This window comes from Limulus polyphemus, unplaced genomic scaffold (genome assembly GCF_000517525.1).
Source record: "Limulus polyphemus unplaced genomic scaffold, Limulus_polyphemus-2.1.2 Scaffold1407, whole genome shotgun sequence".
Taxonomy (NCBI): Eukaryota; Metazoa; Arthropoda; class Merostomata; order Xiphosura; family Limulidae; genus Limulus; species Limulus polyphemus.
The window spans coordinates 43,673-56,050 of NW_013667017.1; the positions used below are offsets into that span (position 1 = coordinate 43,673).

At 32.4% G+C, this 12,378-nt stretch overlaps 1 protein-coding gene across 1 annotated transcript in view; it reads right to left on the reverse strand.

The window, feature by feature from the left end:
- The window catches only part of LOC106463431 (laminin subunit alpha-2-like), a gene marked incomplete at its 3' end in the record, with an annotated part of 65,852 nt that overhangs the window by 41,944 nt on the left and 11,530 nt on the right, over positions 1–12,378 (reverse strand). Inside the window, exons 4-10 of the mRNA XM_022390923.1 lie at positions 7,867–8,026; positions 6,608–6,850; positions 5,467–5,526; positions 4,477–4,596; positions 3,209–3,298; positions 1,870–1,987; positions 1,135–1,253 (exon numbers count right to left, since the gene is read on the reverse strand). Of these exons, the coding sequence (XP_022246631.1) occupies positions 1,135–1,253; positions 1,870–1,987; positions 3,209–3,298; positions 4,477–4,596; positions 5,467–5,526; positions 6,608–6,850; positions 7,867–8,026 (910 nt within the window). The remainder of the gene's footprint in view (positions 1–1,134; positions 1,254–1,869; positions 1,988–3,208; positions 3,299–4,476; positions 4,597–5,466; positions 5,527–6,607; positions 6,851–7,866; positions 8,027–12,378) is intronic.

Below are 12,378 nucleotides of genomic sequence, written 5' to 3' on the forward strand. Positions count from 1 at the left end.
ATCTTGTGGCAACCCCAAAAACAAAAGCATACAGATCTGAAGTTTGTGACTTTCTTTTGATTTTACAAGGTATAAGGTAAAAAAAAATATCTAAAATTAGGGGTTTTGGTCTGCTAATACTTTATATTTTAACCAATTCAGGTGAAACTTTGCACAAAAATTCTCTCACAGACTGAAGCAGATATGAAATTTGTGCCTTTCTTGCAATATTACAGGGAATAAATGTAAAACAAAAACTGGAAAGTCAAGGCTTTAGGCCTGCCATTTTTCTATATTTCAACCAATCTAGATGAGACTTTGTACAAACATACTCCCACAGACTGAAATAGATATGAGATTTGTGTCTTTCTTGTAATTTTGCAGGAGTGAAAGATAAAAAAAAAATAAAAATTCAGGCTTTAGGCCAGCCATTCCTTTATATTTCAACTAATATTGAGACTTTGGACAAAGATACCTTGCAAATAGCCCCCACAGACAGATTTGGGATTTGAACCTCTCTTTTATTTTACTAGGGATGAAGACAAATAAAATACAATGTATGTAATAGGGAGCTCTGGTCTTTGAGACACTGTCTGCATATATAAATGTTACAAGCTGTTATTGATAGTGTTTTGATTCACACAATACATGAAATTACATATACCATGTCAAAAAAACAGTTATATTTGTACACACATTACTTGTAAATTGGTATCATTGTAAATAAAACTATTTACACAGAAACTGACTTGAATATCATTCTCTCTTGAAATCTACTATATTTTGAGAATCTTAGTTAATAAGATGGATGTAGTGGTGGGAGAAGAGACGTTTCATTAGTTTGCAGGTGTTTGCCCTTTTAAAAGTACTTCAGTTTTTGGATCAAGAAAAACAATGTATAATATTAAAACTCTTGTAAATAAAGTTACCATCTAAATTGTGTCATATATCTTTCAAGTAACATTATTATTAATGACATACCTTGAACAGCTAAAAATATTAAAACATTTGATAGTATTATTATATAACCAATTCATAATTCTTTCAAAAATTGCCGAGTTTTATGGTAAATATCAAGGATTTAACATATTTTCTATTGTTTATGAAGGAGTTTGATAACAAACTAAAAATTATGTAACAAAAATTTGAACTGACCTTGCAGTTTACACAAACTCCACCCCCTTCATATTGACCTTTAGCATTTAAACTTCCATTTCTAGCAGCAACATCTTCATCATAGATGCATTCATTAGCATGGTCAAAGCACTCACACTCTGAAACAAGGTAAACATTACAAGTGATATACACAGTATTTCAGCACTCACACTCTGAAACAAGGTGAACATTACAAGTGATATACACGGTATTTCAGTATTCACACTCTGAAACAAGGTGAACATTACAAGTGATATACACGGTATTTCAGTACTCACACTCTGAAACAAGGTAAACATTACAAGTGATATACGCAGAATTTCAGTATTCACACTCTGAAACAAGGTGAACATTACAAGTGATATACACGGTATTTCAGTATTCACACTCTGAAACAAGGTGAACATTACAAGTGATATACACGGTATTTCAGTATTCACACTTCTTGTTGTTGTTTTTTGTTTCAGAGTGTGAATAATTAAATAACATGTATATTAGTGATGTATATATATATATAAGCATATTTTACTGTTTACCATTTGCACGTTGAAATCAATGTTAAACATCCTCTATATTTCACATTTTCTGTATACGAAGAAAAGCATCATATTCTTACAGCATATTTTTGTTTTGAATGCTATAAAATGATTGTTATATAAATGAATACAAATTAATGACACAACTTTCTTCACTCCTTTTTGAAAGTAAATAAAAAATATTAATTAAAGAAATTACTTTCACAAGCAGCTCCATCTATATTCGTGCCAGCTCTCCATGGTTCTTGGTTGTAAAAAGGACAACAGCTGTCACACCTGTCTCCACATGTGTTGTGTCTACACACACAGCGAAACTCCTGAAAAGAAATTAGATTCAATGTGATCCATTAACATTTTTTCCTTTATTAAGTGATAATTATTATTTCCACGACCCATTTGTAAACATTTCCGTATTTATGATTTACAGTCATGTAAACTGGTGGTTTTGCCTGCGATATAAAAACTTTGAAATTACCCTATTCTGAGTACATGCCATATTTTCATACATATGTTTGGGCCTACATAACTTCAATAGTATTAGAAACACTGATGTTCATAGACCACCAACACTTTAATAACATCTAGGTTAGTGAATTAGAAGTGCATATTACTTTTTTGTTCGTCTGTGAAAACTAATTCACTGTACAAAAAACACAAGTGTAGAGGACGTTTCCAAATGTTGTCTTTTACACTTGTGTTTTTTTCTACAACAGGCATCTGCCAATCATTGCAGTGTACTACTCACGAATACTCTGCCTAAACAATCTATCAAAAATTACTTTACTATTTTTAAACCTACAGTTAAACAGAGAAATGAAAGCTATAGCTTTGACATGCAGGTCAAATACCCATTCATGAGTTCGAAATATAACAATACAGCTACCTTTTATTCATTGCCAAAAATAAACAATAAATAAATGTTCTTGATATAACTTTCTTTCACAAATTTCACATTTACTGGTTGTTTGAAGCTTTATGGTGCAAAGCAACTAGGCTATCTGTACCAAACAACTGTTAAAAATGCAAAAAGAAAGGGGGCAAACTGAAGAAGATAGGTTCACCTTTCGAAAGCACTCGGGTTATAGTGTTTATATTCATTTCTATCAAGACTTCTTGAACCTACGCATTTTTCTAAAATCATGAACACAAGGATAGGTAGTACTGCTTTTTTTTTATCTCTTTCATTGCCATAATTATATAAACAACTGTCCCGGTGTCAGGTTTACTTTTAGGTCTACAATATAAAATAAAAAAAGACACATTTTGATATTTTGTCACTTATTTGAAAGAGTTGAAAAGCTAATACAATAAATACAGAACATAATGTTTAACTAAGACCAGTACTTTGTAAAAGCAAGTATTGGAAAGATTTCTGAAAAGCATAGTAGCATCAAACTTTTGTTAATATGCCAGATTAAGATGAACCATTTAAAAATATTCTAATGGTAATTACTGGAGATTATTAAAGCTGTCTAATTAATTTGAAAGACCAACATATCTTCAAAAATGACACCAATGAACAAAAACACTGAACTTACACCAGTGCTAGAGTCCACTGGACACTCCTCAGCATGACCAAAACATAAACATTGACCACCAATGGAGATGTCTTTGATGGAATAGAAATACTAGAAAAGAAACCAAAATCAAAGCTATACCATCTACAGCGACATTAAAAGATACATGCCATTCAAAGTCATCTAATAAAAATCAATCCTCAAATTTTATAAAACAAACCAATTGTAAAAAAAAATACTTAAAGTCCATAGCTAACAAAGATACCTTTCTCTTTTATAAAGCTCATAGCCAACAAGTCTAGTTTTTCTTTTATATAGCTCATCGCTAAGAAGTCCACTTCTTTATCTTATATACACCATAACTAACAAGTCTACTTTGTTTTATAAAGTCCATAACTAACTAGTCCACTTTGTTTTGTAAAGTCCATGACTAACAAGTCTACTTTGTTTTACAAAGTCCATGACTAACAAGTCTACTTTGTTTTATAAAGTCCATAACTACCAGGTCTACTTTGTTTTATAAAGTCCATGACTAACAAGTCTACTTTGTTTTGTAAAGTCCATGACTAACAAGTCTACTTTGTTTTATAAAGTCCATAGCTAACAAAGTCTACTTTGTTTTATAAAGTCCATAACTAACTAGTCTACTTTGTTTTATAAAGTCCATAACTAACTAGTCTACTTTGTTTTATAAAGTCCATAGCTAACAAGTCTACTTTGTTTTATAAAGTCCATAACTAACTAGTCTACTCTGTTTTATAAAGTCCATAGCTAACAAGTATATTTCTTTATTTTATAAAACCCATAATTAACAAGATTTTTTTAATTGAAAACATTTCTCTTTTAGTATGATTCCACAACTTTCACATATACATTTGCATCTGGTTTACTGTTATGAAAAGAATAAGTTCAAATTTTTATGGTTTCGAAAACTCAATTGTATTTTTACTACTTATTTAAAATTTTTAGTTCTTCCATTCTGTACATGTATTGGTGTAACCTTAAGCCCACTTTTATGTTTTAGTTTTTTATCTGTTTTTATGCAGTAGTGTGTTTACTAGTGTTGCTTTTTATCAGTAAAAGCTTTTAATTTCAAAAACGTTTTAAATATTGAATTGTCCAAAAATTCATTTTACAAGTGAAATATATTTATCAAAATAAATCTTTATTTTTATCAGTCTCTACTTGTTTTTTTCTTTCCTAGATTTTAGAGATAACATTTTGACACAAAAAAATCTCTAAACTCTAAGAATGATACTTATGTGTTGTTGTATTTTTTATATTCTTACTCGTCTTGTCACAGATTTATCTATCTTTTGGGGATCATCTGTTTGTAGCGACATTAAGTCTGCATTTAAGGTACGGATTTTCTGAAGACGAAGCCTAACAAAACGAGCAGTGGTAAATTCCTGCAATAAATTAGTATAAACAACAAATATGTACTAATTTCAAAACTTTCAAGTTCAACAGCTTTCACACACAAAACCACATTAAGTTCAAAGTAGAAAATCTTTTGTGGATGTAAGGCTTAGGAGAATCTATACTTTTCAACTCTAAACAAAATTTAACACAGCAAGTTAGAAATGAACACTAATTTTAATAACTATTGTTAAGGAGTTATTTATACATTTCATTCATTGTGCAACATGTTTAGTTATGGTTTATGTTATGATAAAATTAAATGTTTTTTGAAAATGCTCAAAATCGAAAAAAAATACTTTCAACTACTTATACCTAATATTTCATTGTTTTAAAAATCAAACAAATGTGATGAAATGCAGTTTTGAAGAAAAACATGTTTTCAGGTACTCAACAAGTAGTAATTGAACTGCTCCAAAACTAACAAGTCTTTTATCATCCTTTCCATCACTAGATATTAGTAAAACAAAATACCAGGAAATCATGCTATTAATAATACCAGGTAACAAAATGTCGTGTGATAATAAATGTCAAAGCATAACTTCAGAAACCATCTTGTAAAATACAACGTTCATTGTGAGAAAACAAAAGGCTGTCAACTCTTTTGTTGCCACATTTATAGACAACTCTTCCAGCACTAGTTTTATTTTTAGGTACACAATAAAAAATAAAAAGACAAGTTTTAGTACATCATTACTTTTTAAACTTGAAAGCAATAAACTTTAGGAAGTAGGACGAGGAATATTCATTTTTCATAACGATACAAAATTATAAAATCTCCTAGTAATGTTCTAGAGGGTGACATATATATGGCAGTGAAAGGTTAAACACACTAATAACACCTCTTAATGTAAACTTACTCTTAAAGAATTGCTGGGACCATCAACTCCTGGCCTTCCATTAACTAGGGATGTGTGAATCTGTTAACAAATACATAGAATACATTTCCTTAATATCTTTCCAAAACTATCCATTTCTACTGACTTATTTCAATATTAAAATTTCCTTGAAAACCATTCGATGAAATCTGTAATTGATTCGATCAATACAAAACCTAGTTTTAACCAGAGAAAAAAAAAAGAATGGTAAACTTTTTCTAATACATACAAAAACAATAATTTCAGTATTTAATTAAAATTACCTAGAAAGGACTTATGGATTTTTTTCATATAAGATCCATTTGTTGTTCAAAATATTAATGTTTGTTTTGTTTCTTTGAAGTTAAGCACAAAGCTACACAATGGACTATCTGTGCTATGCCCATTGCAGGCATCGAAACACAGTTTCTAGCATTGTAAGTCTGCAGACGTATCGCTGTGTCACTGGGGAGCATGTTTGTTTTAAAAGAATATAATTCATTTAAACAAAAACAGTATTAGCTCATTCCAATCAGAAATGTTAAATAATTCCAGATACACCAATTTAGTCTGTGCCACTCCCCTCCAATTATTCTCATTTGAAATTGCTGAGTTATTCATCCAATCTATAAATCATTAGTGTTTTTTTTTTCTTAATGATAAAGATGTTACAAAAACAATACCTGAAATTAACCTTGAAAGATTTAGATAAAATACAAGTCTTCAAGGATGTTTAAATTGTTTCATCAATATGAAAGGCATTGTTTTTTAAAATCCATATATTTGATTACAATTGCAAAATGATTGGCATAATACTTGTAGTAATTTTTTTTTTTCAGTTCACTCATCATACTCCAGGTTATCAAGCGAAACAAAGCATTCAAGATCTATGGGGGCTGAAAAGTAACTCTAGGGTTTCATGAGTAGCATTTCACTGGTCCCCTGGTAGGTTATTAGTAAGTTTACAGACTTACAAGACCAAAATTCGAGGTTTAAATCCCTAGAGTGGTCAGAGTGCAAAGAGCCATTGTGTAGCTTTGCATTATGAATAAAAGAACAGCATCTCAGTGCTAAACTTTATTTATATTATGATATATAAATCATCTATCTACCACTTTAGATATAGAACTAAACAAGTTCAAACCTCTCCATTTTCTAAAGGATTCAGTTTTGAGTAATAAGATGTGCAGATGACTTCATCATCAGTACGATAGCGAGGTGCACCAGTTGTTGGACGAATACCATATACTTCCCAACATTCGGCATCACTGATGGCATAATACTGCCAAGGCTTGTAGTTGACACCATCAAGAGATCTCTCAAGGACCCAGTTACCAGGACGTGGAGATACTGCTGCTTTGATGATGATGTAAGCTATCTGGTAGGTCTGTGGAAAAGAGGAAAAAAACTTGATTACTTTTAAATACATTAAACACCACTTGTGCATATTTATAACATTACAAATAATGCAATGTTAAATAGTTGCACAATAAATAAGATTTATCTAAAACAGGGCATTATTTTTATCTTAAAATTATGAACCTATATACTATGTTCTTTCTGTGTAGTAATGGTTGGAATGTTTAATATATCTATACTTTCATTATAAAGATTGTTTACATTGCTAGCTTATTATATGTATTTAGAATTAAATTAAATCTCCTAAACTGGCTGAACCTAGTGAAACATTAACAGGTAGAAACGTCATTAACTGTTAGGCTACTCATTTAATAAAGCATTGCATTCTATCCTTTATGAGTAGATATGTGGCACAGTACATTTAATTAGCTATACTGATGGCCAGCTCAATTTAAATTTAGCTCTAAGTATACAAAGCATACTCTGATCAAAAATTATTATTATCTACTACAGAATCACTTAAAGCAACTTACACCTAAGCTATGAAACAAGGTCTCAAATACTTGGGAAGAATCTTGGAAAAGTTCTAAGTAACGACGAAAACACCAAAAATTTGAAGAATGCAAGTCAAAAATTCAGGTCTATTGAAGGATGAATAACGAAAACAGTTTTAACTTGTTCTCAAACTTTCAAGTAAACTAGATGATTTTTATGGAATTTTTACTGAAATCCTAGATGAATAATCAACAGAAAGAAAAAAAGTATTTTCTGACCTCAAACCACACTGTAATACTTATATGGAAACATCGAAAGGGACTGAAACATTGAATCACAGGTTAACTAATCTTCCTCAAGGAAGAAAATATACTACACTACAATGGTTACTTTTAAAATATTAGTTCAAAACTCCAGTCATTATCATAATTTCAAAATTTTGCTTAATTGAAAAGAAAAAATAGTTTGAAAAATAACATTTTTAAGCTATATTTTATTTTACAGGTTACAAGATTATTAGCATCCAAATGAAAGATAAAAGAAACAAACCTGTTTCAGATCAAGTGTAATGGTAACCCATTCAAAATGTTTTCCATTTTGAAGTGTGGGGCTCTGCCACCAGCTATTGGTTCCATCTATGGCATTTATAATTGGATGTCGCTTATCAGGGTCAGAACTGGTGGTATCACAAACTCCACACTGTTGTTGCCTACTTGTATAACACGATGTTAATATATCAGAACAACAAGACATACAGAACTCTGATCTGACTTAAAACCTAACGAAGAAAAATCATAATATAAACAAATTCACACCATGTTTACTTATTGCTTTTAATGCTGGTGATAATGTTGGTGTAGGTGATAATTTGTTCTCTGAAAGTGTATTGGATATTTTTAAGAGGTGAGGTGGGGGTGTAGCCCTTACAAAAAAATGTAAATTGTGCAAGAAAATAACAACAGTGAGCTATAATGAGGAATACAATTTGCTCTGATATAGATAAAAGTATATTTGGGAGTATTAGGGGTATATGACCCCCTTCCTAAATTTACTGTTAACAGACATACAATGAATAAACCAAATATGCTATGAAAACATCATTTTAGTGTCAAACATTCCTGAGCAAGTAACTACCAGGATAGGACCATCACAGGTTTGTAGCAAATTGAAAACAGTGCACAAGGCTTTGATAGAAATTCTCATAAATAAATGAACATTACAATTAAACCTGTGATGCAATTACCAATAATCAATAATGACTGTGAAATATACCACACAATGATTTATCTTTGAAATATTCTTTACTGCACAATGTCCTGCCTAAAGATTACAGATTTATTCAGTGCTGTATATTAGTATATAATGCTAATATAACATCATTCATTAATGGTATATCATATGCTAGGATAAAGCTTATAATGTTAGGTCTATTCTAAAGTATTGAAAAACCTACATCTAGACCTAATGAACATGATCTAGTTGGTTCAATCAATTTTCTTAAACCTCACTGAAAATTCTCATCATTAATTTGTAAGTTACATAGTTATTGGTAACGTTTTTATAATTAGGCAGTACTGCATACACCGGTATATTCAATTTTATCTTGTTTTACTAAATTTATAATAAGACAATGCTAGTCAAAATAACTACAGTGAACATAGTAAACATTACAGAACCAATAGTAAAATGCTTCTACTCTAGTAGTTTTTCAGGATGAGAAAGTATTAAAAAGCAGGAATATGGAATCAAAAGTAACATTTCATGATTTACAAAAACTATTATTATTATTATTACATACTATACTGGCCATGACTTTATGTCTGAATAATAATAAAAGAATAGCCAGTATCTATGGTATGGAAATGTATCATTAGCAAGTGTGGCAACAGAACAGTGTCCTGGCCCATCATCAACAAGTGTGGACACTGTTCTGATGTCTGGACCATCATCAACAAGTGTGAAATCAAAACAGTGTCCTAAATTTCTGAATATTAATGAGTATGCTACAGGAATTATATCACTGATGATAAAAAGATAAGATTTATTGAAGTAAGAATCCCCTCACTGCCAGTGGAATAAAGGATGTGGTACATATGAGGAAGTGTTAAAGAGGCTGGTTCATCAGTTAACTCTTCACTCATATTTTAAGAAAGAGGATAGACTCTACTGCCTCCCATGCATCTCTTTTCCATTAAAACCAAACATGAGAAAAAGATGGAACACCAAGCCATTTTCCTGTATGTCTAGAAGAGGGCATGAACTCTGGAAATCTACAGAAGTAAAGGCATTATTCAACTGATCTCATAATTATGTTTACCTTTCATTCCCTGTTATGATTCTATTTAAGGCATTGTCACTGACAATAGAGTTATCAGGGATGATCAACAGTATGTTAACTATGCTAAAGTCCACAGTGACACCGTTTCTACACTGTAAGTATTGAAGTTATTAATTCCCAGAAGATGCAATAGGCAAACCAAGAAAACAAATGTCCCAGCCAGCACTCCTGAAGAATATTAGAGAAAGGCAGTATTCCCAATATTCCTAGATGTCCTCATTATAAATACAGAGCAGAGGTTCAGCATACTAAATAGCAAACCATTTTGTGGTCTCTCCTTTCTGAAAAAAGACACGAAGAATTTGAAAACTACATACAATACTGATCTTTCAAGTCCCTCAATCTAACATCAGTAAGTGTGATTTTGAAGATTCAAGTGGCTCTTCAACCATTCAAAGCTCCAGACTCTTTTAAACTATTTGTTTGAAATGAACAGAATGCAGTATTCCAATAACTATGCCATATTCCACCTATTACTACTGATGTCTATGCCACAGTTACACACATTCATTCTGCCCTCAAAGGTATTAAAACAGAGGTAAACATCATACAATTTGGTCTGCCAGCTCATTTTGTATGGCTCGTGACACGAAATTATAGTGCGCAAGGTTGAACGTTTTGTTTGTTTTTTAAATTTGATGGAAATATTTTAACTCCCAAAGAGTGTTGTCCATTTCATTCATTAGTTTTAAGTGTCATATCACTATACAGTTATAGGCTCATTGTTGCATCACACAGGGTTCAACAGAAGCAGGTAAAACAATCACGAGATCTTAGTTGGTTTTAGTGAATGCAGCATTTTCTAATTGTATATCTAAATTTACATTTTAACCGTTAGAATCTAAGGGTTGCTGGGTAAGTTCAATAAAATCTCTTTTGCTTACACTTTCCAACATAAAATGACGTTATATCATATATCATTTGAAGGAATTGGACTAATAAGCAGTTGTATGCAATTGCTTCAGTAATTAAATACAAATTAAGAAGAAACTATTTAACAGAAATTTCTTGATATGGCACTCACGTAAGGAGAAATAGGGTAAAATATATTACCTACATTATGAAATTGGGCAAGAACTAGGCAGATTACAGCATTGAGAATCAGGAGTGATAAAAAAACTCATGCCAGGTACATCCATGAGGAAGCTTTAAAAAAAAAGAAGATAGTAATGAGTTTGACAGTGACAAACTGATGACACCACTCTAGTAGAACAGTAAACATCACTAAAGTTAGAGGCAAGAATTGGGACTTTGATGTGGGATTAATAACCAGAGAAGCCTGTAGCAGTACAAGTGAGCAGGCAGCCAATTCACTAACCATGACAGCAACCAATCACCAGGGAATTTTTGTTGTTTTTTCTGGAAAGTCCTGATGAGTTGCATACATCAATCAATAAAGTGTAAGATCTACTTGCAAATAGAAATGTATACTATTTGGAAACTCGCAAGGATACTATGAAAGAATCATTTTAAAAACTCCTGACTGGAGCTGAAAAGTCAGATTTTTTGATACTATCAAAGAATCATTTTAGAAACTCATGTCTGGAGCTGAAAAGTCAGATTTTTTGTAGCTCTTCCAAGTTGTTTCTAACTGCTGAAGTTCTGTTCAAGATGCTGAAGTTGTTAAACTTACAAAAGAGGCCAGAACACCATCTCAAATTTGATGCAAGTTATATTTCTATTTTTCTCAATTAATTAATGTAGTTTAGGAACTAAAGCAAAATGTATAAAAGAAACTAATAACTCTAAGTATGTCTGAGTATCATTCACATAGTGTGTTGATCGAGAGTTTACTAAGGATAATAGGTAAGTTAATAAATCTGGTAAAGGAATTACTTATTGAAATAGCCAAGCTGTTGACGTGAGAAGTTGTATTTGTATAAGTGAAAAATTATTAAAATTTGATGTGTTTTGTGGAATATCAATCTCCGAGTCATTCTAAACTTCCTTTAGTTCGTGACTTGTGTACCCCACTTGCGACTGTAATTCTGGATTTAATATAAATCTATAGTGACAGGTGGCAAAGTCAAGCTCCAACGGCTAGCCTCCATGCCTGTCTGTCACACATTGTACGAGGCCTGTGAGAAAAGTACCCGACCTTTGGCCGGGGAATAAAAACTGGCATACCTGGAGCGTTGGAAACCTAATCATCCTCAAAGTAGTCTCCTTGGGACTCCACACACTTCTCCCAGTGGTGCCGCCATTGTTGGAAGCATTCTGAGAAAGCCTCTTTCGAAATGGAGTTTAGCTCGGCTGTCGTTGCAGCCATAATGTCCTCTCTTGTCTGAAATCACGTTCCTTTCAATGGCCTCTTGAGTTTGGGGAACAGCCAGAAGTCGCAAGGAGCCATATCAGGAGAGTAAGGAGCCTGTTGAACCACAGGAGTCTGGTTTTTTGCCAACAAAGTCTGAATCAAGTGCGAGGAATGTGCTGGAGCATTGTCGTGATGGAGGCGCCAATTTCCTGTTGACCACAACTCCGGTCTCTTGCGCCGCACAGCATCATGTAGGTGACGGAGGACATCCCTGTAGTACTCGCCATTGAAAGGAACACGATTTCAGACAAGAGAGGACATTATGGCTGCAACAACAGCCGAGCTAAACTCCATTTCGAAAGAGGCTGTCTCGGAATGCTTCCAACAATGGCGGCACCGCTGGGAGAAGTGTGTGGAGTCCCAAGGAGACTACTTTGAGGGTGATTAGGTTTCCAACGCTCCAGGTATG